Source organism: Microdochium trichocladiopsis, assembly GCF_020744255.1.
Source record: "Microdochium trichocladiopsis strain MPI-CAGE-CH-0230 chromosome Unknown B0I36scaffold_7, whole genome shotgun sequence".
Lineage (NCBI taxonomy): Eukaryota > Fungi > Ascomycota > Sordariomycetes > Xylariales > Microdochiaceae > Microdochium > Microdochium trichocladiopsis.
This window is the reverse complement of record NW_025763550.1, coordinates 2,881,524-2,904,421: the sequence shown is the minus strand read 5'-3', so window position 1 is coordinate 2,904,421 and position 22,898 is coordinate 2,881,524. Positions and strand designations below refer to the sequence as shown.

Here is a 22,898-nt window from a genome sequence, read left to right as displayed (position 1 = left end):
GGCTGGTGATGCAATGCGGCTGCAGCCTGCCAATCCTGACGCAGGATCCCGCATTTTCAGAGCTAGGGCGGGCGCCACGGACAGGAGATACAAAAGCGCCTGCGTTTTTGTCCTGGTTTGGTCTTTATAGTCGTATACAAAGTATTCGAAGTCGTTACTTGTAGCTCAAGGATGTGCTGTAGCCATCAATCACTGGAACGTGTGTGGGTTTAGCGATCGAGCACGCTATCGTCTGCCACGCTAGGTAGTTCCTGGTCCCCGGCCGGCCACTTTCAGCTCTGGACTTCAACACCAACCACCACCCCCGCGGTCAACAATATTGACTGAACTTTAACGATACCTGTCGCCCAAGCTTTCGTCTCACACTTGAAACCCAAAATCGACCTGCTCCCGGCTTTCTGGGGCTCTTGCTCGGGCTAGCCATCTTCTGCTCGTCTCTGTACACTCAGCCACACAAAAACGAGGCAGCACAAATACACGTCTATCAGCCATAACTAATTACGTTTTCAAGAGCCCGCCACACACACACATCAAGTAACAACTGAGCAAGCCCCCAAGGGAGAAAAAAAACCCAAGATGCCAATCTCCGCCCTCATCTTCGGCGCAACGGGCCTCACTGGCCGGAACCTGGTCTCCGCCGCCGCCGCGCTGGAGCAGTTCTCCCCGCTCTACACCGTCTCCCGGCGGGCGCCGTATACCTCGCCTTCTGCCGAGGACGGCTCGGTCAAGCCGGCGGGCAAGATGACCGCCGTCATCGAGGACAACAGCGACGGTGAAGAAGCAGACAGCGGCAGCGGCAGTGGCGACGGTCCAGGAAAGGGGGGCAAGTGGGCTGCCAAGCTCGCCGAGATTGCCACGGGCGAGGGCAAAGCAGGCGGCCGCCTGGATGTCGTTATGTCTGCGCTGGGCACGACGAGGAATAACCCGGGCGGCCTGAAGGGGCAGTGGAAGATTGACCATGACTGTGAGTTCTCTCTTGGTTCTTCTTATTTCCTCTTTGACTTTTGCCAGATCCCCTCTGGCTGGGAATTTGCAGCAAAGAACCCTAACTGAGGTGCCTCTGGATCAACTGGCACATTGATTGCTGACGACGAGAAAAAAACAAAGTGAACATTGAGCTCGCCAAAGCCGCCAAGGCCGCCGGCGTCAAGACGTACCTCTTCGTCTCGTCCGCCGGCACGCGGGGCTACATCGCCTCCATGATCCCCTACTCCAAGATGAAGGTGGGCGTCGAGGACGCCATCCGCGACCTGGGCTTCGAGCAGGCCATCATTCTCCGGCCCGCGGCGATCCTGGGAGCCCGGGACAGGCCGCACACGGGCGGGCCGTGGCTCAACAACGCGGTCAACAGCCTCGCGTACATCAGCCAGGGCGCGCGGGACGCGATGGGCCAGGACGCCGACGTCATCGCCAAGGCCGGGCTGGCGGCCGTCATGGCGGCCAAGGAGGGAAAAGTGCCCAAGGGCCAGGAGGGGTACTGGGTGCTCGAGGGCAAGGATATCCTCAAGTTGGGGAGGGATGAGTGGAAGGCTTGATCGTTCTGGCCTGGTGTGTAGTTAGGATGGGTGCTTTCGTGTTAGCCGAGAGAATTGTGTTGAATCACGTGCGGACGTCCGCCTTTCTTGGGCGATATGGCTTCAAATCGGTCATTTTGATAATAGGTGATGGTACAGCAGGGATGATCGTATGGATGTCCATCGTTCCACGATGGGCTTCCATGCCCTTAATATAGACTTTGCGTTCAATGGTTGACATTTGTGTATCATTTCTATACGGCCGTGCAGTGGTTCTCGACCTTACGCACTGTCGCTGTCGTCGCCCAGCGTGGCCAAGGCCTTCCGCAACGAGCTCTTTCGCTGTCTAGTCCTATTCAGCTGATCATTTTGCTGATGATTCCCTATCGGTATTAGTTTCCATCTCCGCACCACAATCTTTAATTTTGTTTCCTGGCCAAGGAGGGCGCTTGATGTTATCGCGCACCGTCATCCAGCCCAGGATCGGAAACGGGCCGGACGTCCTCTTTGGCTAGGGGCGGGCTTTCCTCTCCATCCTCACCCTCACCGGGCGTGTAGAACAGGAACCTCTCGGGATCGACCCATTGGCCCTTGTCGCAGCCTTTATTGACATATCGCCACAACACCAAGCCGTGCGCCTTGCCGTGCCTCACGGAGCTCAGCCCAGGAGTGCGGAGCGCGACCTCGGCATCCCGGGCCGCCGCCTCGCGGGCCTCTGGACTCTGAAAATAGTTGCCGATCGTGTAGTGCGGCCCCCAGTGTTCGTTCAGGTCCTGCGAAGTCAGGGGCACGCCAAGGTGCTGCAGCGCGTGCTGCATCTGCCGTCGGATCTGCTGCAGTGTATCTGGCTTGCTGAGCTGTAGCATCAGGGCTGTGCTGCTACCGGACACGCTGTCGCCGCGCGGCCGGATGTGAAGATTGAACCGTCCGTCTGCACGTGCCTGCGCCTCGACGGCCTTTTTGCCCAAAGGCCTGGCCTGCTGCTTTGCCGCTTTGCCGTGCATCAGATTCCGCAGCTTCCTCATGCTCCCGGGCCCTTCCCGCCTGATCGTCCCGGCGACGCGCGTGAGGACATTGCGGATGTCTTGCAGCCGGTCGCCCGGCAGCGCGTGGAAGATTGTGAGGTGGGCGTCCACCTTGAGCCGTTCGGGCGGGAAGTACTGCCTGCGCAGGGACGAGATGGCGTCCCGGTGCGGCTTGTCGGTCTCGAGGGCCACGGCGTACGGCTGCTCGATCTCCGACAGGTCGACTTGGTGCCGTGGTGGCTGCTTTGGGTGCCGTCGTCTCTTCGGCCGGTGTCCCTCTTGACCAGGCTCGTCCCGCTCAGCTTCACGCCTACGAGGAGCCGCTTCTGGCCGCCCCTTGTCAAATGGCATGGCCTGGCGATACGCTGCGTCACCGGGAGCCTTATCCCTCTCACCTGGGGAAGCGTTGGGGTTGGACACGGGCAGATTCGAGGCCGCCATCTTCGGTGTAGCCATCTTCGGCGTAGCCTTCCTCTTCTCCTTTGCGAGCACTGCTTTGATCGCCCAGCGCGGGAGATCGCTGCCCCAGTCTGTGGCTTGGTCTCTTGATTCTCGACGCAGTTGCGACAAGCGTGCCCACTCTGAGGGTTCTGGTGAGGACTCTGGTGGTGACACCGCCGGTGATGCTGACGATGCTGGTTTTGCTCGGCGTGGCGGTCTCGGCACCGATGACGCGCTCGTCGAGGAATGGGACCTGCAAAGGGGGTGGGCTGCAGAGAAGACGGGGGGAGCCAGCCGTCTCGACGCTGTGAGCAGGAGCATGATGATGCCGGCGACCCCGCCGCCTCCGTCGCGCGGGCGGGTGGCCCGAGTAATCAATGATACCTATCAACCTTTACGCGCGTGTGTGTGTGTAGCGTGGCGTGCTAGTTTCTGCTGGTGAACCAGCTTACCTGACGTCAGTTTTGGTATGACGGCTTGACGCTGAGGGTCCCACTCCCGGCCACACGGTCTACCGTGATCTACGCAGGCACGCAACTCCCGAGGTCGCCAACAACCAACCGTCGGGGTAACTCCCAGGCCAGGACCTGGAACTGTGTGAGCACAGAAATGAGAGAAAGGGCCCTCGACGCTTGGAGTGCTCCATTCTACTCCAAGGAGATTGGAGATTCACATGAGGCGTATGGTTGGTGGTGATGCAAAACAAGACCAAAAAAGAAAAATAATAAAAATAAAATAAAATCCTCAGATCCCAAGAGCATGTATCAAAAAGATATTGTTGTCACACGAGCCCGCCCGCCATTTCTATCGTGAAAATGCAAATCAATGTCTCATTATGTGTGTCTATGTCATAACGTAAAGGGGAAAACCATGATCTCTCATCACGGGCCGCTTGGCTTGGCATCGCAGCCAGCAACCCTATACTTTTTACAGGATATCCAAGTTCACACGCCCGAGTTGTGCCTCGATCTCGGGCAAAAAAAAATGCACAGGAGAACCACTCGCTTGTCAGCACCTGCCAACTTTGTTCTTCATCAACCTTTCACACCCCGACAATCAGCTCCTCGAGCGTCATCCGGTTCTCCAGCACCGCGTCGACCCGGGTATCAACCACCAGCTCCGCGTCCTCGAGCTCCGCCCCGCTGACGCCGACCTCGCGCCTGTAGTCCTCTGACAATCCCATCTTGCCAAAGTCGGGCACATCCGCGTCGCAGTTGAAGTCCCGGTCGTATGCCTTGGCGGGCAGGATCCCCGCGGCCAGGCCCTTCTTGTAGCTCCACAGGGGCGCGCTCTCCGTGTCCCAGGTCCAGTACCACCAGCCCCAGCCCTTCTCAAACGAGTGCATCTGCGCCTCGGCAAACATCTTGAGGAACTGCTTGTAGCTGGCGCTGAAGCTCCCCGCGTCCGGTTTGTTGGCCTCGTCGCACGAGCACGAGCTGTCTTGCGCCGGGCAGCGCGGCGTGAGCGCGGCGTTGGCGTCGCCGGACGCGTACGTCCCCGTCCATCGGTTGCCCCAGCCCACGTTGGTCAGGTGCAGCGCGCAGTCCGTGTCGGCCTGGGACCACTCGGCGAACATGGTCGGGCCGTACCCGGTGCTCGTGTCCATACTCAGCTGCGCCTGCTGCGTCCACCCGTCGCACGCGTACTCGACCTTTTTCTGGTGCGTGTAGACAATCTGGTCCTTGTTGAAGATGACGTACTGGTGCACGTCGAGCACGAGCTTGTTCATCCCCGTCAGCTTGCCCTGCCAGTTCTCCAGGCCCATGAACCCGTCGCCAAAGACCACGTTGGCGGAGATGCCGTTGCCTCGGACCAGGTTGTACGCGTCTGTCGTCCACGAGGTCACTGCCGCCGCCGGCAGGTCGACCATCCGCGGCTCGTTGGCGAGGCCGTAAAAGGCGATGATGTTCTTGTACCGGTCCTGCGCAAAGAACTTGGACAGTCGGTCGTGCACGTCCAGGCTGCGCTGTCGGTTGAGGGTCCCGTCTGTGCCGTTCAGCCACCGGACCTGACCCCAGCGACCACTGTGGTTCCAGCCCTGATGCGTGAGAGGACGATGCGTTAATTCCAAATTCGTTCCGTGGTAGTCAGTGGCGCCAGCAATGGTTATAACTTACATTCTGCGATCCAGGAATGCCGTGGAGGTCAAGGTTCACCCGGAGCCCATACTTGCGGCAGTACTCGATGGCACGCAGCAAGTACCGCCACGAGATACGGAAAACATACGGGTCGTCGTCATACACCTCAACTGCCCAGTAACTATATGGGATTCGCACGTGGTCGAGCCCGGCAGCCTGGATATCCGCAAATGTCTGCTCGGTGACGAATGTCGCGTAGTGCTTCTCCAGCGTCGATGCCGCCGTCTTGGGGCCCAGGTGCTTCATGAGGGTGTATTCGTCAATGATGCCCAGCTTTCTGTCGTATGCAAACAAGGACGGCGTGATGAATGGTTCGAGGCTCAGCCAGCCGCCCACGTTGACGCCTCGGGCGGGAGTCTTGGTATAGTCGCCCCACGGCTTGTCTAGGGGCGGCACTTTGTCGTTTGCCCGGGCCGAGTCGTCCCACTCACTGAACAGCCCCATGATCGGAAGGTCGCCAACCGTGGCGTTTGTGTACGTCACGTTGAGGTCTTTTGTGTCATACCATGTGAACGGGTCAAGGTATGTTCCTCTGGCTGCGGTGGGGATGCTGTCCTTGTTGACCGTGGCGAGGTCGTCGCCGCCTTTGTCGTCGGCCGCAGCGGCCTTGTTCTTGCTCACAGTCACTGCTACGGCGATGACGATGATGAGGATAGCCAGGAATATGCCGCCGATGATCCCTGTGGTTTTAAAGTCAGGCTCCACACTCATAACCATTCGCGCCTGCCAAACTGGCATACTCACATCTCTTCTTCTTCTGGTTGGCCCACCGGAAACCCCTCGGACGCCAAAATCGTGACCGCGTGGCTTCCGTCGTACTCACGCCCTCTTTCTCTCTCAGGAGACTATCGTAACTGCTCGCCGTGTCCCGGTTGCCAGCACCGCCTCTCATCGTCGGCGGCGCGCGGCCCTCCTCGACAATGGCGCCACTGACAAGCCGCCGTTTCTTTCGAAACAGAGCCTCTCTCTTTTCGTCCTCGGTCATGACACCAGCAGCCGGTGCAGGGACAGCAGGTCCTCGAGAGGACCTGTAATGACCCCGAGGCCGGTCCCGGCTAATGTCATCGTCGTTGTCGTCGTCGGAGACGTCGTCCTCGTCGTGCTCGGGCTCGTGCCTTCGATGCCGCCGTCTATCACGTTGCCGTTGCGGTGTATCGAACTCCGAGTCCGTCTCCCCGTACCCCGTGGCTCTCCGGCGATCTCGACTGCGGTGCTCCTCGCGGCGCTCATGGTGGTTGCGGTCCCGCGCGGCCTCGCTCCGTCGACGCTCCCTCCGAGCGGTGTCATGTTCGCGGTCAGACTCTTTGTGATGCCGACTTCTCTGCCGCTCTTCGTGCCTCTTGGGACTGTCGTACTGTGTCTCTACGGCGTCGTACTCCCGCCGCCGCGGCCGGTCACGGGAATGTTCCGGCCGTCTGCTACTACCACCTCCACCTCCACCACCGCCGCCATTGGCAGCAGCCTGGGAACGCCTGCGTTCTCTGTGATCGTCGGCGTGTCGTCGGCGAGCAGGTTCCGGCGATGTTGGGTCTTCTGGGTTAGTCGTGTTGGTCCTAGAACTGCGTTTGTGGTGGCGGTCGGGGTCGCGAGAATGGCTGCTCTGCTTCCTGTGGTGGGAACGTTCGTGCCGTGCTGTAGATGAGTGACGCCGCCGCCGCCGGTCGTCCGTGTCTGAAGTGTCGTGCGAAGGCATGACTCAATTGAGACAGCGACCGGGACGTTGTTGGTGCCGCTGGAATGTTGTGGCCAGCCCTGAGGGCATGCAGCTAGCTAGCGCCCACTCGTAGTTGGAATGTGGATTGCGGAAAGACAGTAGTCGTGGGACTGTGAGGAGTGATGGTCGTTGTCACTCACTCACTCTCTTCGTGAGGTGTTTTGATGTGGCGCAAGGTGTCTCAAGGTTGGATGCAAGATCGGCGGTGCAGAGCCTCAGCAGGGCCGGCGATTTTGTCTGCAAAAGCCACGGAAGCTAATAGCCAGGGCAATTGAACTGGCCAGGGCCCATCTGCATCGACTTCCAAGAATCAGAAGCCTGCTGCGTCACCTTGCTGGTCTATGCGCCCGCCGAGCCACGTTGGCCCAGCAACGATCTCGGCGCCACGCCGCCGCACAGCCGTCTCCCGGGCGAGTGGATCCCCGTCCCAACAGGGCCTAGCGCCAGCACAGCGCCTTTACTCCAGGACCCGCGCGGGGGGCACAAGAGCAAAGCTGGGGTAACGCCGGCTCTCCAGGGCTCTCGGTGCCTTTGCATGCCGCTGGTACCCGGCCGAGTGCATCCGAGGGAAGCCATGCGCTCACCACGTTACCCTTTGTAAGAAGATAGCAGCACTCTTTGACCTCCCCGAGTGTGAGTGCGTAGTGCTTTGTCCATATCCCAATCCCAACCACGGTAACAAGCAGGACACTCGCGATTCGACAGCCTCTGCTGCCGAGCCCTTGCACAATCGAACAACTCCTTCCCGCCCACCATGACGAAGCCGTCCGCCGCGCTCCGGCGCCTCGATAGGGTCTTGTCCGCATCAAGGCTCAAAGCCGACATGCCTCGTCACGCCTGTGCTGCCACATCATGCTCACAATTGCGGAGGAGGCAGTACTCGACACACGCGCCTAATGCGAGGCTCAACAAGCCCATTGACTACTCCACCACGCCTCTGCTCGCTCACAGCTCTCAGGCGGCGCTGAGCAGCCATGAGCTGTCGCCCGAGGTCAAGAACGGCACGACCAAGAAGATGAACCTGTTCCAAGCGATCAATGACGCCATGGCAATCGCGCTATCCGAGGATGAGAACGTCGTCATCTTTGGCGAGGATGTCGCTTTTGGTGGTGTATTTCGCTGCACAATGAAGTTGGCAGACGACTTTGGGAGCCAGCGCGTGTTCAACACGCCCCTGTCAGAACAAGGTCTCATGGGCTTTGGTATCGGATTGGCAGCACAGGGCATGCGGCCCATTGCCGAGATTCAGTTCGCCGACTACGTCTACCCAGCTTTCGACCAGCTCGTCAATGAGGCAGCAAAGTTTAGATACCGCGACGGCACGTGTGGCCGGAGCGCTGGTGGGCTGACTGTCAGAATGCCTTGTGGTGGTGTTGGTCACGGTGCGCTCTACCACTCACAGTCCCCCGAGAGCTTGTTCACACACATTCCCGGTCTGCGGGTCATCATGCCCAGGTCGCCGCTTCAAGCGAAAGGTCTTCTCTTGTCCGCGATCAGAAGCAACGATCCGTGCATATTTATGGAGCCAAAGATTCTGTACCGCGCTGCTGTCGAGCAGGTCCCCACCGGGGCGTACACGCTTCCATTGTCGAAGGCTGAGGTCTTGAAAGAGGGCAAGGACGTGACGATAATATCCTATGGTCAGCCGTTGTACATCTGCAACGAGGCGCTCAAGAAGGCAGAGGAGGATCTCGGTGTCTCAGTTGAGCTCATCGACCTGCGGACGTTGTACCCTTGGGACAAGGAGACTGTCTTTAAGAGTGTCCAAAAGACTGGTCGTTGCATGGTAGTCCACGAAGCCATGATCAACGCTGGTATTGGTGCCGAGGTTGCCGCCGCGATCCAGGAGGACAGCGAGACGTTCCTCCGGCTGGAAGCTCCAGTGGCTCGTGTTGCAGGCTGGAGCATCCATACGCCCTTGATGTTTGAAAAGTTTAACGCTCCCGATGTTTCCCGTAAGTGCCCGAGCCGATCCCACGACAACATGTGGATCTGATAGAAGCTGCTGACTCTCTGCCAGGCGTATACGATACGATCAAAAAGTTGACCAACTTCTAAACGGTGGAAGGGCGTTAGAGAAAGTCAGAAAGTCAGGATGAGGTTCGGGTCAATTGGGTCGACGAGCGCGGACCACCACACGTCAAAACTTAGAGTCGGCAAAAGCACCGGAAGATTCCTGCATAAGCCCCGCTAGAGTATTTCAAAAGACCAAAATCATCTGGCCAAAAGTTGTTTCGCTGCCTTTAGAAGCGGAATATTGTGCCTGGCTGTGACTTAACGAGGATGTAACGAGTGTTGCCAACCACGGAAGTGGAGACAAGGCTGCCCCGCCTTGTGAGAGCAGGTCGCACCTTCCTGCCCCCTGCACCGCTTCTCGCCGGGAAGTGTCACTACAGACAACCAGCACAACAGCTCTCGCCATCTTCCCGAACGTTGAGCTCAATAACAGACACCAACGAGAACCCACTGTATCAAAACGAGATCCCATGATGGCGTCGGTCCTGGAGACCGTCGAGGCGTTCGTGCACGGTGCCCCGCCAGGAGAGGTAAGCTCCCCATTCACTATCGCACCAGAAGTAGCTGCGATGCGGCAAAACCTCAAGGCAATCCCACTGACATTGGTCCGGTGTCCCTCCTCAGCTCGCAGATGTCGTTGCCGGTACGCGCGAACCACCCTCCCCGAGCCCGAGCCCCGAGGTAGCCTGTAGCCGCTCTACAAAACCACAGCCTAACCCCTCCTCGCCGCTGCAGATATCAAGGCCCTCACGATCAATGAGCAGCCAGACCTGATTGCGGAGCTCGAGCCCGCGTTCGAAAGGTACAATGAGGAGCAATTCGTCACGGTGAAGCTGCCCGAAAGCAGTCAGCAAGTCATCATCAGCTCTTTCAGCTCCCTTGGCGACGGCCGATACTTCGACGTGGAGAGCTCCTCCAGTTTCTCCTTCGATCACACCACACAGAAGGCCAGTGCCGTGCAGAGCTATGCTCTGGAAGGCGCACAGGCAGACCTTGTGTAAGAAGAACTATGGGTGCCCGGTTGCGGCTTATGAATCGAGCACGACGGGAAATGCTGACTTGGGTATGCGCAGGAAATCCACATTGAAGAGCTTGTCGGCATACGTCAAGGAACACTTCGCCAACGCGTCGTACGGCGTCTACCCCATCGAGAACGACAGCAGAGTTGCCGTGATCATTGTCGCCAACAAGTACAGCCCCAATAATTTCTGGTAAGGTTCTCCATAATGGCCCAGCTATCTAAGTCGCTGGAATACAGGCACGGATAATCTGACCCGATACAGGAACGGTCGCTGGCGCTCCCTCTACATCTTTGATCCTTCGTCTGGCAGCCTAGAGGGAAGCATCAAGGTCGACGTGCACTACTACGAGGACGGAAACGTACGGTTGATCACGAACAAGCCAGTCACCGGCTCTGTGTCTTCAGGCACTGGCGCTGGCATCGCCAAGGAGGTCGCGGCGACGGAGAAGAAGTACCAAGAGGAGCTTAACCGGGGCTTTACGAGCTTGAGCGAGGGCGCATTCAAGGGTCTGCGCCGGCAGCTGCCCGTCACGAGGCAAAAGATCGAGTGGGACAAGATCACGAGCTACCGGGTCGGCCAGGATATTGGTGGAGGTAGTTCGCGGCGGTAAGAGGATAAGGTCCGAGGGCTGTCAAGCTTGCGCGAGCGTTTCTATGCCAAGTAGAGCGAGAGACCAGGGCTGGGACGATAGGACTCCCTCCTCGGCTGAGACTGCGTCGTGCGTCGGAGTGGTGAGATAGGAGGGAGACAAGTCAGGTCCATGCCCGAAAACTACAAAATCGACTCGAGCCATTCGTGCATTGTGCTAGAACTCAATAAGCACCCGTCCAAGCCATGGACTCACTGCGGAACGTGTCTAGCAGGTGCTGGCAGACTCGAATATCTTTCGTTGGTATATATGACGCGAGTGCAAGAGGTCTGGAGGTCTATTTCCGGAGAATCGGTTGTCAAGAGGTCGGATGTTGTGAACCAGACGGGTGGGTGTTAGCGGACTTGGCTGTTTGTTCGGAAGCTGTCGCAGTTCAATCGGGGCCCACCTCCGCTCGGGGGCATGCTTGAGCTTGCAACCAATAGCTAGAGTCGGATAGTAAGACTAAAATAGGGAATGGCATCCAGTGGACCCCAGATAATCCGCCTTGGATATGGATCACCTCTTGTCAACGCATAAATTTATGCGGCGAATACTGCCGGTTGGCAAGAGCGGCACTGCCGACAAGGCGGCAGGCGGATCGTCCGATGCTCGGCCAAGATAATCTACTTAGTACCTAGGACTGCAGCGATGGCCCTTTCTTCCCCGCATGGGTCGCGAGCGCGAGCACGAGTACGGACGCGAGTATTGTGTGCATAACCCAGCGGCACGGGAAATTCGTGGGCCGAGGCGCGACGGCTATACAGCGCCGGGGTGGTGACATCGCTAGGAGCATGCATGACAGCCGGAGCATCTGGGTTGCATGTGTCGACTGGACCGGGCCAGCCTTGCTCGAGCACGAACACCTCCTCGTAGTGACGGATTTCGGAAGTTGCGGAAGAGGCGGGGTTGATGGCTGCAGGATCCTACATGGCCAGCACGTAGGCTATGCGTTCCTATCGGGCATGTTGGAAGCACTGCGTGTCCAAGCTACTCTGTAATGTTTTCATCGAAAGGAATTCGTGCCATTGCGGACTACAGAATGTCCGGCAGACCCCCCTGGACCTGGTAGGCTTATGCTGGCGACGTGGCCAGCCCAGTTTTTCCTTCATGTGTATAATGTGCCAGCTGATTGGCTGAGGTCACTTGGTGCTCACATCCCCTTACCGAGGGAGGAGAACATCCTCAAGTACCAAGATAGGTGCTCGGAACTACGAACAACCTTAGGCAGCAGAGGTCACTGGCATGAAATGTATGAGAAGTAAACTAGCTATGCCACATCAACGCGGATTACCTGCGTGATTTCGTCGGCAAGACGAATCGGAAGGTTGAGACTGATGCCAGATTGTGGCGGCAATCTTTGTCGGTAGATCCCCATATGGGGGCAGGTGGGAGATTCACTTAGGCGGACCCCTGGCCCGTTGAGGAGAAGGAGGGGAGTTGCACGATTTGGTGAGTGAGCAAAGCAGCGGGCAGCTGGGCGGAAGCAGGCGGCGTGGCCAATCGAAGCCCCTTGAGCTAGCGCAAGTTCTGGGCGAGGACCCTATCAATTATCTTTCGGCGGGCCACACCGCGCCCGTTGTCGCTGCTCTTCGAGAAGCCTCCTCTTCACACCACCACTTGCTTCCTTCCCCAACCTGTCCATCGTCCCACCACCGCTCCTTCGCGACCGACACTTCTACGCCGCAGGCCTCTCCTTTCCGATCTCCGCGTTTCGCACGAAAAGAAAACAGACAAACACCGTCAAAATGGCCACCAAGGAGTACACCTACCAGGATGTTGCTGAGCACAACACCAAGAAGGACTGCTTCCTCGTTGTCCACGACAAGGTCTACGACTGCGGCAAGTTTGTCGACGAGCACCCGTGAGTACAGCCCCGGCCTCTTCACTACCTATCCACAGAGTATCATGTGCCGGATGCCGTCATCAACGAGCACGGTTCTACTACCGAGATCCCGGCGCAAAAAGCCGTTCGATTTCCATAGTACAGCCTCAATCTCGACAGTCCACCAGCACAGGGAACCATGGAAGGCTTTCGGAGAATGCCGATAACAGAAAGACAACTGCTAACATGTCTCGCCCGTATTTAGTGGTGGTGAGGAGGTCATGCTCGACGTTGCTGGCCAGGATGCGACAGAGGCCTTTGAGGATGTTGGCCACAGCGACGAGGCCCGCGAGACCCTCGAGCAGCTTCTCGTCGGTACTCTGAAGAGACTGGTAAGTCGACACCGGCGACCGACAAGATCTTTAAGTCGTCTGCGTAATTCTTCTTACTGACGGCCTTGCGGCACTCTACAGCCCGGCGACCCTGCCCCCAAGGCCACGACACAGGCTACCGCCGCCCCGGCCAACACGAGCTCCGCTGGCTTTGGCGCCGCCATTTACGGCGTGCTCATCGCTGGTGGCATTGCCGCCTACGCCGCCTACCAGTCTTCTCAGGGCAAGAAGCTCTTCTAAGTTATCTGCTCAAGGGGATGGGTTTACAAGGGGTGGAGATGGCGTGGAAATAATCGTGAGGCACACAATGCTGCTTTCTTGTCTTTTATAAGACCACCTTGATTCCTGATGAGGCGGCATAGATCGAATCTCAGAGTGGCTTGGAGCATTTGAGTCCTACATCTTTCTTGGAGTACATATTGCCATATTTCATGGGAGACTCGACTGTTTCTAGCTGGCGTAGCGCTGGGGCGCCTCGCGGAGAATATAGAGAATTCCAAATGAGCACGCTCTGTACCCAACCTGGCAGGTTTGAGTTGGCCATGGAGGATTAAAGATTAGGCCAGCCATGGTGCCGCGCGGCAAAGTGGCCGTGCGATCCTGGAATAGGTCAGCCGGCTTACTGTCGCACGAGTTCTTTTACCTGTACTAGGTACTTAAATCGCAGGTCGTTCCGCCCACTGTGACTTTGTCCAATGTCTTTTCTGCAGACGCGTATCTGGGAGGCAACGCCAGCATGCAATGGTGTGTTTTGTCCTTACATTTGGCATGGATTGTATGCCGCTACTTCTTGACTGCTGGCGATGTGCCACACAGATAGTTCTGACTCTCGCAATATCTGGCCAACCATATCAATCGATCCTTTCCGGCATTGTTTCCGTGAATTTGAAATACAATCTATACACCCTACCCTCGCGAGTGATGAATACGGGCAGTCCATTCATGTCCGAACCGTTTCTGTGAATTCCGTATTTAAGATCGACAAGTGGTCCTTAACCGCGGTGGATTGGGAACTTGGTGGCCATGACTAACGCAGATTGATAGTGCTTTCCAATAATCCCAACTCCTTACGCCAGACAGGGAATTCTTGATGTATTGAGCATTCTGAATGCCTCAACCGACGAGGTGTGGCAGCGAAAATGCCATACATTGCCCACGGTTCGAGGCAATTGGCGAGTCACGAATGACAGCAATCGTTTGCGAAGGCCGGATTACGTAAGGTCCACCCATGCCGTTGGCCCAGGCTCATCATTGCGTATCGAGCAGGCTCGACGACTGGCGTTCTTTCGCTCCGACCTCATCGACCTCATCGAGGCCGCATCACAAGTCGCCGGTGCGCCCCCACCCAGAAATCACCCCGTCGCTCACTATCTCGAACCTGCCAATCTTTGGGCCAGCCCGCCGCTCTCTCAGTCACGATGTCGAGTCTTACGGCGGCAAGCAAGCTCAACGCGGGCACCAAGCGCCTGGCGCCGCCGTCCCCATCACCATCGAATGCGAGCAACACCTCCAAGGCCGAGGGCACGCCATCGAAGCGCATCAAGCGGGAGGACAAGCTCGGTGGCATCCGCTCGATACGCGACCAACCATCGCCCAACACGCCGGCGGCCGCCGCTGCGACCAACGTCAAGTATGGCGAGAACATGCTCACGCAGCTCACCTACGCCGTCGAGTTTCTCAAGAACAAGGGAGAGCCCAAGTCCCTGATAGACATTCTCGAGTACCTCTCGCTGCTCAGTATGCCCGACAGCGCGCAGCGAGAGTTCTATCAGATGTGCCGGCGGCACCCCAAGATGACGTACATTGCGGAGCCGCGCCTGAAGAACTCGGAGCTGCCGACGTGGAAGCAAGGCAAGTTCGAGTTCCGCGCGCTCATCCCGGGCGTGAACAGCAAGACGACGCTGCTCGAGTGCCTGCAGGCCAAGACGGACGCGAGCTTCATCTCGGTCAAGGACCTCAAGGACGGCTGGCCCAACTGCGACAAGGCGATTGACGAGCTCGAGGCCGAACACAAGATTATCGTCGTGCGCACTAAGAAGGACAACCACGCACGATACATCTGGATCGACGACCCGACGCTGGCGCACCACGTCGATCCCGAATTCCGCGTTATGTGGCAGAAGGTTCAACTGCCGACTCTCGAGGACATTGTGCGCAAGCTCACAGCCGTAGGGCAGAAGCCTGCCAGCGAGGATCCCAGGCTCAAGAAGCTCGACGCGCCCAAGAATGTCAAGCAGAAGAAGCGCTCGAACCGCAGCAACAAGCAGCAACAGAACGTGCACATGGCACATCTGCTGCAGGACTACAGTCATATGAAGCGCGGTTGATTGGTGATCCCGTGACTTGCAATGCAATGCTTGGCACCAGCTACATTGGCTCGTTGCTGAATAGCTCTACAACTTGGTATCGTGCTTTCAACGGCACAGTGGACTTACTGGTGGCTTTGGGAAATTGCAGGGGCAGACTTGAGGCAGACTGCAAATATCCATCCTTGCCGTCACCGATTCGACGATACGCAACATTACTTTTATGGAGTTTTTGTCGTCCATGGGGGTGCATCACAACGAGGAAAACCAAAAACCCTCCAAAAGCTTTGCAAGAATTTGTTTTACGGGGAAAAGCATAGCATTGGCGTTTCTTGCTTTCAGCTCGATTACAGTATCACTTCGTGACCTTCGCTATTACAGAGGGTCATTTTGGTAGAGCTATCACAACAAGATTGATAATAGACACGAGAAATAAGGGGCCTCCATTTGGTTTCCAGATTGGAGCTCCACTTGTTGGTTGTTGAGTCATGAAATGGGGCGCTGTGGTTGAGGAACATCTGTGTGTAAACAGAAGCTATTGATCAACGGAGGTATGCGGCAGGTAGGTTTTCACGCTACATGGAGCAATCACCTGGGCAGACTGGAGTATCATTTTCGGAAACGTTTTAAGGTTGGAATCGAGGGCTCATGTTTCTCCAGCCAATCCGGCGCCGGCGGTGCCTGGATTGTGTTGCTCAGGTGTTCTTTTTTCTGGGCCTTGGCTACCCGCTGGGTGGGACCCCAATTTGTTCCGTTTCGACTTGATTCGATGTTTCGTCATGTTCTTGATGGCGTCGTACTCGTGCTTGCTGCGCATGCTCAACCAGACCATGCATTGACAAAGGACTGTAATAGTTCTTGGAGGCTCAACAACCATTTGGGGCATCTCGATGAGCTGCGACGGCGGTGTGCTCACCGGGATGGCAAAGAACAGCTAGTAATGCATCGTGACCGGGCTGAGGCGGACTAGTCTTGCCCAACATGCACATCTGTATCCTTCTTGCTTTCCGGACCTGTATGAATCGTAAGTAGTCGATCAGGTGAGCAGTGAGATTAAGTGACCACCTTATCGTGCCGCTCGCTGTGGGAGAGGCCCTTGTGAGAGCTGAGACGATCATTTCCAGGGGCCCTCAGAAGTGCCACCACCAGCCCGGGGCTGCGTGCCATTGATTGACTGGCAAGTGCAGCTCGAACGGTGGGTGGTGGTGGGCGTGTGGCGGCTCGTGGACGGGCGGCGACGGTGGCCCGCTAAGCTCCAGATTAATTTGGACCAGGGGACCTGTCATCTCCAGCACGTCGTCGTAGCGCAACCCCCAAGTCGCGCCAGCCGCCCGCCGCCACAGCTCGTTGCCGGTGCTCTACCTCCACCCGCGCTTTTCCTCTCCTTTCCCCCCTTTTGGAGGTTTGTTGTAAGTGCTGTACGGCGACAAACGACTTCCCAAGAGACCAGCACGCATACATCGGCGCCGGACTACGACGAAGCTCCCTGTCACTCCTTTGGCTGCTTCCGACTGCCCGCTATCTTGCGGCTTGTCCCCTCCCTGAACGACTATTCCCGCGAGCGCGTCTTGAGACGACATTCAACAATCACATTTTGAGCTAGAGAATAGAAGGTAAGAATGCCTGCCCTATAATTCACAGCTCTGAGCGTCACGGGAACCACATTGGGTTGCCTCGGGCTCCGTGACCAGTATCATGGCAGCCAGCGCACGGGTGCCAGCCTCATCTCCCAAAGCCAGAAGCCGACAAGCTGGCATATCCCTGCGTCCTCTGTCACCGTCGTATCCCAACCCCTCCAACCCCTTTATGTTAGCTCCAATCAAGCTAGGCGACGCTATCACCTGCTATTGCCCAGCTGTCGGAATGTCAATTGGTGTTTTGAACTCGGCCACTAACAGAACCTGCGACAACAGCAAACACGATTGTACGACGTTATAGCAGCAGCCGCCATGTCTGACGCCGAGGTTTTCGACGCCGCCCATGCTGACGATTCTATCCTTTCGGGCGAGGAAACCACCGGCACTTCGGGGACAGCTGCGGCAGACTCTCCCAAGTCGACGGCTAAGTCTACGTCGAGTACTACCAAGAGTGAGGCCGCTGCGCCCAAGCGTGTTGGTACCACGACATCTACCGTCCGCCGCCCTGGTACTGCTACCTCGACAACGACCTCGCGGGCTTCTGCTGTAGGCACCACCGGCACGACCCGCACCAGCGGCTTGACCAAGCCTCCCACTCGCCCGCCGGCGGGCACTACCAGCACCGTGAGAAAGCCAGCCACGGCGACTTCATCGTCCCTCAGTCATCGCTCCCAGCCGTCCGTCTCGGAAGATGAGAAGAAGCGCACCATGACCTCGGCAGCGGCGCGTCGCACATCGACCGTGCCTGGCAGCAGCCTCGGATCCCCGTCAAGAACAACAACAACGACAACCCGACCATCCGCGACCTCGTCAACCGCCACCTCGACTGTGCGAAAGCCCGCTACCACCACCACCACCACCGCCGCACCCTCGCGCACCAGCACCATCAGCCGGCCAGCAACAAGCACTACCAGGACTGCTGCGCCAGCGAGCACTACCGATGCCGCGAAGAAGCGGCTCTCGACTGTATCCTCTGCAGCCTCGACGACCACTGCTCGGCACGCGCCTCGTCCTTCCGTCTCCGGCGCTGCCCCCTCTGCTTCCTCCAAGCAGATTGAGGAATTGAACGCCAAGTTGGCCGAGAAGCAGTCCGAGGTCGACTCGCTCAAGGAGCAGATTGCAGATTCCGACTCCAAGATCGCCGAACTCGAGGAGAGGATCAGCTCGACTACCAACGGCGCCGGATCGAAGGATGATAACAGCTCCGAGGATCACGAGGCCGCGATCGAGGAGCTCAAGGCTGCTCACGCCGCCGAGAAGGAAGACCTTGATGCCCAGGTCAACTCCGCCCTGGAGAAGCTCACGAGCACCGAGGAGGAGCTCGCCTCGTTCAAGCAGCAGCTCGCTGAGCTGAACGCTGCGAAGGGAGGCAAAGACACTGAGCTCAGCGAGCTCCAGAGCAAGCTCGACGCGCTCCAGCTCGATAGAGACTCTGGTGCCAAGGATAGCGAGGCTGCTCTTGCCAAGGCGCAGGCTGAGAATGCCACCAAGCTCGACGAGCTGCAGAAGGCTCTCGAGGACGAGCACCAAGCTGCGATTGCCGCTCTGAAGGAGGCTCACTCGGGCGATCTGGAGCAGGGTAAGACTGCCTCTGCCGATCTGGAGAAGGCCATTGCCGAGATCAAAGCCACCAACGAGACGCTGCAGAGCAAGATCGACTCTCTCACTGCAGATGCCGAAGGGGAGGGCGCAGCCAATTCCGAGAAGATCGCTACGCTTGAGGCTGAGCTCGCAGAGCTCAAGGCCGCTTCGGCCAAGGACAAGGAGGCTCTGGCGGCTGCTGAGGCTGAGCTGGCCGAGGTCAAGACCAAGCTCGCCGAATCGCTCGCCATCGTCGAGGCCACCAAGGAAGAGCTTGCCAAGTTCAAAGCGGACTTTGATGCCATGCAGGGCGAGTTGTCACAGGCCAAGGAGAGCGCCACGTCAAGCGCGGGCCTCTCAGGCCAGATCACCGAGATGCAAGAGGAGTACGAGAAGCTGAAGCAGGAGCACAAGACCTCCATGGCCACGCACGAGAAGCAGCTGCAGCAGATCTCGAAGGACTACGAGGACGAGATCGAGAGCCTAAAGGGCGACGCCTTCTTCAAACGCAAGTTCCAGGTGCTTGAGGAGGAGCACAACGATCTTGTAGCGAAGCACAGCGAGCTCACCGAAGGCAACACTGGCTTGCAAAGCAAGCTCGATGAGCTCACCCAATCTCACGCCAAGGCCTCGGAATCTCACGGCGAGGAGCTTAAGTCTTTGAAAACTGCGCACCAGTCTGCCGTGGAGGCGTTGGCTGCTAAGGAAGAGGAGCACCTCAAGGCCCTCGATGCACTGCGGGCCAGCCACGCGATGGAGATTGAGGCAGCCAAGAGCGGTGCTTCGGCTGACCGCGATGCTCAAGTTGCTGAGCTCGACGAGCTCAAGGCTAGCCACGCCAAGCAGATTGAGATTTCCAAGGCTGAGAGCGAAGCTGCTCTGGCCAAAGAGCTCGAGGCCCTCAAGGCCAGCCATGCCAGCGAGCTCGAGGCGCACACCCAGAAAACCGAGTCTCTGATTGCTGAGCTCAAGTCTAGCCATGCGCAGCAACTGGCCGAGACCGAGGCGGAGGGCAGCAGCCACGCAACTGAACTCGCCGCTCTCAAGGAGGCCCTCACTGCCGCACAGGCTGATCTCGCGGCCGCCAAGACCAGCCACGCCGCTGCTCTTGAGGCTGCTAAGAAGGAGACCGAGGAGGCTCACGCGGCCGAGATCGAGAAGCTGATCACGATGCAGTCCGAGGCCGTCGAGGCGGCGCGGAACGACTCTTCTGCCGCAAACAAGGAGGCGCTTGACACCATGGAGGCCCGCCACGCCAAGGCTCTGCAGGACCTGTCCAAGTCGCACGAGGAGAACGTCACGGCCGCGAACGAGCTTGTCGCCGCGTACAAGAGCTCCTCTGAGGAGAACGAGCAGGCGCTTGAGGCTGCCAAGGATGCCCTGGTTGCCGCTCAGGAGCAAGTTGTTGGACTCGAGGCCCAGCTTGCCAAGGCTAAGGGCCAGGCCGCCGAGCTCAGCAGCGTCCAGCAAGATGTTGAGGAGCTTCGGCAGCAGCTTGCCGAGGCCAAGATGAACAACGTTGAGCTCATGGCCGAGCTTGACTCTGTCAAGAACCAGAAGCCCGACACTTCTGTTGCCGACGGCCTGAAAGCCCAGCTGGAAGCGCTGAAAAAGGCTCATGCCGAGGAGCTCAGTGGCGCATCTGCAAAGTCTACCGAGACGCTCGGCGCCATCCAGAAGGAACTGGATGCCGCCAAGCTGGAGCTCAAGTCTTTGCTTAGCCAGGTCGACTCGTCCAAGGAGGATGCCCTCCTCGCTCAGAAGGATCTCGAGGCCCACCTCAACGAGGCCGAGGCCAAGAGCAAGAAGGCCGAGGCCGACTACAAGGACATGACGGAGACCTTTACCGCCATGGTGGAGGAGCAGCAGAAGAAGAGGGAGCAGGCGGAGAAGGAGGCCGCAGATGTCAAGTCGCGGTTTGCCGAGATGGAGGCTCAGCTCAAGGTCAAGGATGCCGAGATTGCCGAAGCCAAGGTACGTCGTGCCATCACTAACCAGACACGAAGCAAAGGCACTGACACTTTCTGACCTGCAGGCCTCTGCGGGCTCGAAGAAGGGCCTCTCGGCCAGCCGATTTGCCGACGATGATGACGAGGATGCCACCAAGGACGGCGAGGACGCGGCAGGAGGTGAGGAGCCAGACAATTCCTCGGCAGCAATCAGCGCGGTGCGCAGGTCCCCATGCACTATCCAACCCCCATTGTGCTAGCCGTTGAGCTTTTCGGGTCGAGTGACCCGAGAAGAGTAACGCCCTGCCCCTATTCCCTAGTTTGGAGCCTATGCTGCTGGTAGGCTTGCCCACTTGTGCTGAGAGCGAAGTTGACTAACGCGTGTTTTTGTGTGACTATAGCTCGCTCAGGCTAACTTGACGCTCAAGGGCCTGCAGTCGATAGACAACGACATGCGGCAGCGTAACCTGCAGATGCTCAAGTCGATGGCACATGCGAAGCAGCAGAGTTCCTAGGCCGAGTTCTGCGAGGATCCTTTCACCAAGACATTCTTCCTTGTGCTGTAGACTGAGGAAGACCGGGTCCGTTGGTAATGATGCGGACGGCAGAGGATGTTTTTGACCTGGAAGGGGGGTGATGAAGGACGTATATAATGTAGCGAGGTGCGAGAGGTGTATCTATGCGGAATGCCGTTTCGCTGAGGAGGAGCAGCGCAGTCACTTCTGGTTGTTGTTGTCTTTTTAAGGTGGGAGGAAAATACCCTGGTCGAGAGTACAGAATTTACATGGTTTTGACATGCAGAATTGGGGTTGGTGACTTTGTCGCCCTTGTGATTGCCAAGGCCAACAACGAGCAAGGCTGGCACCAGATGAGTGCTGCTGCATGCTTTTTCCATCAGTACGCTTACTTACCCTAAGGTGCCTTTACTTATCCATGCCATGGATGTGGTCTGCCCCGCCTGGGCCGGGACCGGCGCATCCAGGGTCCTGCCGTCAAACCCCACCACGCCGCCGCCCTTGCTCTGCAGGGCTTATCAGGCGTCAGCTCGACTCGAGGAGGAGCTCGAAGGGGAGTAGACTAGCGGGTGGTGTTCCCGAGCCTTCCATGCATATATGACAGCTCCATTGTCCTTTGTCCGCGCCGTCTACTAGACCTTTCTGCCCTCTCTTCCTCCTCCTCCTCCTCTTCCTGAAACGTTCCAGAAGCACTGTGCACACACCTGTGCCTCTTTGCTCCAAGACGAGACAGATTCCATCTGGACTGTGCTCTCCACACCCGTCCGGTTCGCCAGCGTCCAACCCCGCGATATCTGGATAAGCTTGAGCACCACCACCATCATTACGACCTTTAGCCCGCAGCGCCAGACCGCAGGCACGGGCTACCACATAGTTCCTTCCCCGCAAGGAGCAGCGACACGGCGACGACAAAACCCCGGTGCAACTTCATCGCGCAAAACTACGAGAAGAACAACAGTAGGGAGAAGACCTACAGATCCGCGCGCGACAACCCTCCTCCGCCGTCATTGCAGCAGCAGCAAACCCCAGCGAGAAAAATATAAAAGAGGAATATAAACAAGAGGATGGCGACATCAGAGACGGCCAAGTCGGGCGACTTGCGGCCGCGCATCGTAGGCGCCGACACCGGGCCTGAGGCGCCGTTCCCGCTGCACATGGAGGGCACGGTTATTTCCGGGTTCGGGAGGGGTTCGAAGGAGGTAAGCAAGCTCGCCCTGTTCCCACGCGCATGGCGTGATTTCCTTTTTGGGTCCTTCGTCTTTCTTTGGGTATCAGGCTTTCGTTTGTGGGCAGCGCAAGCCGGTGTTTTGGAGGGGTTTGCGTTGAGGATTGTGCTCCTGTCCGTGCGGGCCAGTCGAGGGGGGCAGTCGAGCTAACATGACTGTGATAACAACCCAGCTCGGCATCCCTACTGCCAACCTGCCCGTCGACAGCGCCGTGACTCCCTGGATCGAAGACGCAAAGTCGGGCGTCTACTTTGGCTACGCATCCCTGGCCCTGCCCGCGGGCCACCCCGATCTCTCCTCCTCCGCAACGACTGGCGACACCACCGCCTTCCAGACCTACCCGATGGTCATGTCGATAGGGTACAACCCGTTCTACAAGAACACGGTGCGCTCCGCCGAGGTGCACGTGCTGCACAGGTTCCGGGCCGACTTCTACTCGGCTCCGATGCGGCTCCTCCTGCTGGGCTACGTCCGCGACGAGCTCGACTACAGCGGCCTCGAGGCGCTCATCAAGGACATCAACATTGACTGCGAGGTTGCGAGGAACAGCCTCGCCCGGGAGGCATGGAGGCCCAAGGAAGGGGTCCTCGTGGTGCGTGAGGGAGAGGGCGAGGGCAGTGGAGAAGTAGGACGAGGGGAAGTTGTCGTTGAGACGGGCAGCCTGGACGGGTCGTGGCTGGTGAGGCCATTGGAAGCGTAAAAATAGTGGTTACCCGTAACGCAAGGAATACCTGGTGCACGACACGTTTGTTGGCCACGCCTGGGTTAGGAAGGAAACGCGCAGGAATGGAAAGGGGGTTAGAGATAAAAGATAGAACGCGAACAACTAGGACTTGCCAGCAGCAAGCGGAAAGAAAGTATAGATAGACGGCAACAAGAGGACTCTTTCTGTATCTCCCTTTCTCAACAGGCATATTGGCGAACTTGAGCCGAGCATGGGGACCCTTGACTTGGGAATTAGACATGTGA

General features: G+C 58.0%; 9 protein-coding genes across 9 annotated transcripts; 7 read left to right on the top strand and 2 right to left on the bottom strand.

The window, feature by feature from the left end:
• Positions 1 to 576: 576 nt before the first annotated feature.
• On the top strand, positions 577 to 1,535 carry B0I36DRAFT_375660 (uncharacterized protein; the record flags this gene model as incomplete). The annotated part of the gene is made up of 2 exons (XM_046160386.1): positions 577 to 964; positions 1,108 to 1,535. 2 exons carry the CDS (start codon positions 577 to 579, stop codon positions 1,533 to 1,535), a joined length of 816 nt encoding a protein of 271 aa, XP_046010870.1.
• A 327-nt stretch (positions 1,536 to 1,862) lies between these two features.
• On the bottom strand, positions 1,863 to 3,555 carry B0I36DRAFT_146864 (uncharacterized protein). Its single transcript, XM_046148457.1, has one exon. The coding sequence runs from the start codon at positions 3,299 to 3,301 to the stop codon at positions 1,970 to 1,972; it is 1,332 nt and encodes a 443-aa protein (XP_046010869.1). The 5' UTR covers positions 3,302 to 3,555; the 3' UTR covers positions 1,863 to 1,969.
• A 467-nt stretch (positions 3,556 to 4,022) lies between these two features.
• On the bottom strand, positions 4,023 to 6,103 carry B0I36DRAFT_246905 (glycoside hydrolase superfamily; the record flags this gene model as incomplete). The annotated part of the gene is made up of 3 exons (XM_046150263.1): positions 4,023 to 5,018; positions 5,098 to 5,798; positions 5,905 to 6,103. The coding sequence occupies 3 exons, from the start codon at positions 6,101 to 6,103 to the stop codon at positions 4,023 to 4,025; spliced, it is 1,896 nt and encodes a 631-aa protein (XP_046010868.1).
• A 1,276-nt stretch (positions 6,104 to 7,379) lies between these two features.
• On the top strand, positions 7,380 to 9,060 carry B0I36DRAFT_328557 (thiamine diphosphate-binding protein). The gene is made up of 2 exons (XM_046154605.1): positions 7,380 to 8,787; positions 8,853 to 9,060. Exons 1-2 carry the CDS (start codon positions 7,587 to 7,589, stop codon positions 8,888 to 8,890), a joined length of 1,239 nt encoding a protein of 412 aa, XP_046010867.1. The 5' UTR covers positions 7,380 to 7,586; the 3' UTR covers positions 8,891 to 9,060.
• Positions 9,061 to 9,182: 122 nt separating this feature from the next.
• Positions 9,183 to 10,592, top strand: B0I36DRAFT_146831 (F-actin-capping protein subunit alpha). The gene is made up of 5 exons (XM_046148456.1): positions 9,183 to 9,378; positions 9,473 to 9,491; positions 9,584 to 9,845; positions 9,922 to 10,059; positions 10,132 to 10,592. The coding sequence occupies exons 1-5, from the start codon at positions 9,319 to 9,321 to the stop codon at positions 10,478 to 10,480; spliced, it is 828 nt and encodes a 275-aa protein (XP_046010866.1). The 5' UTR covers positions 9,183 to 9,318; the 3' UTR covers positions 10,481 to 10,592.
• A 1,205-nt stretch (positions 10,593 to 11,797) lies between these two features.
• Positions 11,798 to 13,020, top strand: B0I36DRAFT_146795 (cytochrome b5-like heme/steroid binding domain-containing protein). Its single transcript, XM_046148455.1, has 3 exons — positions 11,798 to 12,362; positions 12,589 to 12,715; positions 12,797 to 13,020. The coding sequence occupies exons 1-3, from the start codon at positions 12,247 to 12,249 to the stop codon at positions 12,953 to 12,955; spliced, it is 402 nt and encodes a 133-aa protein (XP_046010865.1). The 5' UTR covers positions 11,798 to 12,246; the 3' UTR covers positions 12,956 to 13,020.
• Positions 13,021 to 14,133: 1,113 nt separating this feature from the next.
• Positions 14,134 to 15,042, top strand: B0I36DRAFT_247291 (uncharacterized protein; the record flags this gene model as incomplete). The annotated part of the gene is made up of 1 exon (XM_046150299.1): positions 14,134 to 15,042. The coding sequence occupies one exon, from the start codon at positions 14,134 to 14,136 to the stop codon at positions 15,040 to 15,042; it is 909 nt and encodes a 302-aa protein (XP_046010864.1).
• A 1,578-nt stretch (positions 15,043 to 16,620) lies between these two features.
• B0I36DRAFT_328544 (uncharacterized protein) lies at positions 16,621 to 21,060 on the top strand. The gene is made up of 3 exons (XM_046154604.1): positions 16,621 to 20,213; positions 20,275 to 20,406; positions 20,590 to 21,060. Exons 1-3 carry the CDS (start codon positions 16,971 to 16,973, stop codon positions 20,701 to 20,703), a joined length of 3,489 nt encoding a protein of 1,162 aa, XP_046010863.1. The 5' UTR covers positions 16,621 to 16,970; the 3' UTR covers positions 20,704 to 21,060.
• A 216-nt stretch (positions 21,061 to 21,276) lies between these two features.
• Positions 21,277 to 22,822, top strand: B0I36DRAFT_328542 (riboflavin kinase). Its single transcript, XM_046154603.1, has 2 exons — positions 21,277 to 21,902; positions 22,102 to 22,822. Exons 1-2 carry the CDS (start codon positions 21,768 to 21,770, stop codon positions 22,627 to 22,629), a joined length of 663 nt encoding a protein of 220 aa, XP_046010862.1. The 5' UTR covers positions 21,277 to 21,767; the 3' UTR covers positions 22,630 to 22,822.
• The last annotated feature ends 76 nt before the right edge of the window (positions 22,823 to 22,898 follow it).

Bases quoted from the DNA above. Each gene is read 5' to 3' on its own strand.
- B0I36DRAFT_146864 (XM_046148457.1), bottom strand. From the start codon at position 3,301: ATGCTCCTGCTCACAGCGTCGAGACGGCTGGCTCCCCCCGTCTTCTCT.
- B0I36DRAFT_328557 (XM_046154605.1), top strand. From the start codon at position 7,587: ATGACGAAGCCGTCCGCCGCGCTCCGGCGCCTCGATAGGGTCTTGTCC. The intron at 8,788-8,852 runs GTAAGTGCCCGA...ACTCTCTGCCAG, and splicing joins TAACGCTCCCGATGTTTCCC to GCGTATACGATACGATCAAA.
- B0I36DRAFT_146831 (XM_046148456.1), top strand. From the start codon at position 9,319: ATGATGGCGTCGGTCCTGGAGACCGTCGAGGCGTTCGTGCACGGTGCC. The intron at 9,846-9,921 runs GTAAGAAGAACT...GGGTATGCGCAG, and splicing joins GGCGCACAGGCAGACCTTGT to GAAATCCACATTGAAGAGCT. The intron at 10,060-10,131 runs GTAAGGTTCTCC...GACCCGATACAG, and splicing joins TACAGCCCCAATAATTTCTG to GAACGGTCGCTGGCGCTCCC.
- B0I36DRAFT_146795 (XM_046148455.1), top strand. From the start codon at position 12,247: ATGGCCACCAAGGAGTACACCTACCAGGATGTTGCTGAGCACAACACC. The intron at 12,363-12,588 runs GTGAGTACAGCC...GCCCGTATTTAG, and splicing joins AAGTTTGTCGACGAGCACCC to TGGTGGTGAGGAGGTCATGC. The intron at 12,716-12,796 runs GTAAGTCGACAC...GGCACTCTACAG, and splicing joins TCGGTACTCTGAAGAGACTG to CCCGGCGACCCTGCCCCCAA.
- B0I36DRAFT_328544 (XM_046154604.1), top strand. From the start codon at position 16,971: ATGTCTGACGCCGAGGTTTTCGACGCCGCCCATGCTGACGATTCTATC. The intron at 20,214-20,274 runs GTACGTCGTGCC...TCTGACCTGCAG, and splicing joins CCGAGATTGCCGAAGCCAAG to GCCTCTGCGGGCTCGAAGAA. The intron at 20,407-20,589 runs GTGCGCAGGTCC...GTGTGACTATAG, and splicing joins CCTCGGCAGCAATCAGCGCG to CTCGCTCAGGCTAACTTGAC.
- B0I36DRAFT_328542 (XM_046154603.1), top strand. From the start codon at position 21,768: ATGGCGACATCAGAGACGGCCAAGTCGGGCGACTTGCGGCCGCGCATC. The intron at 21,903-22,101 runs GTAAGCAAGCTC...ATAACAACCCAG, and splicing joins TCGGGAGGGGTTCGAAGGAG to CTCGGCATCCCTACTGCCAA.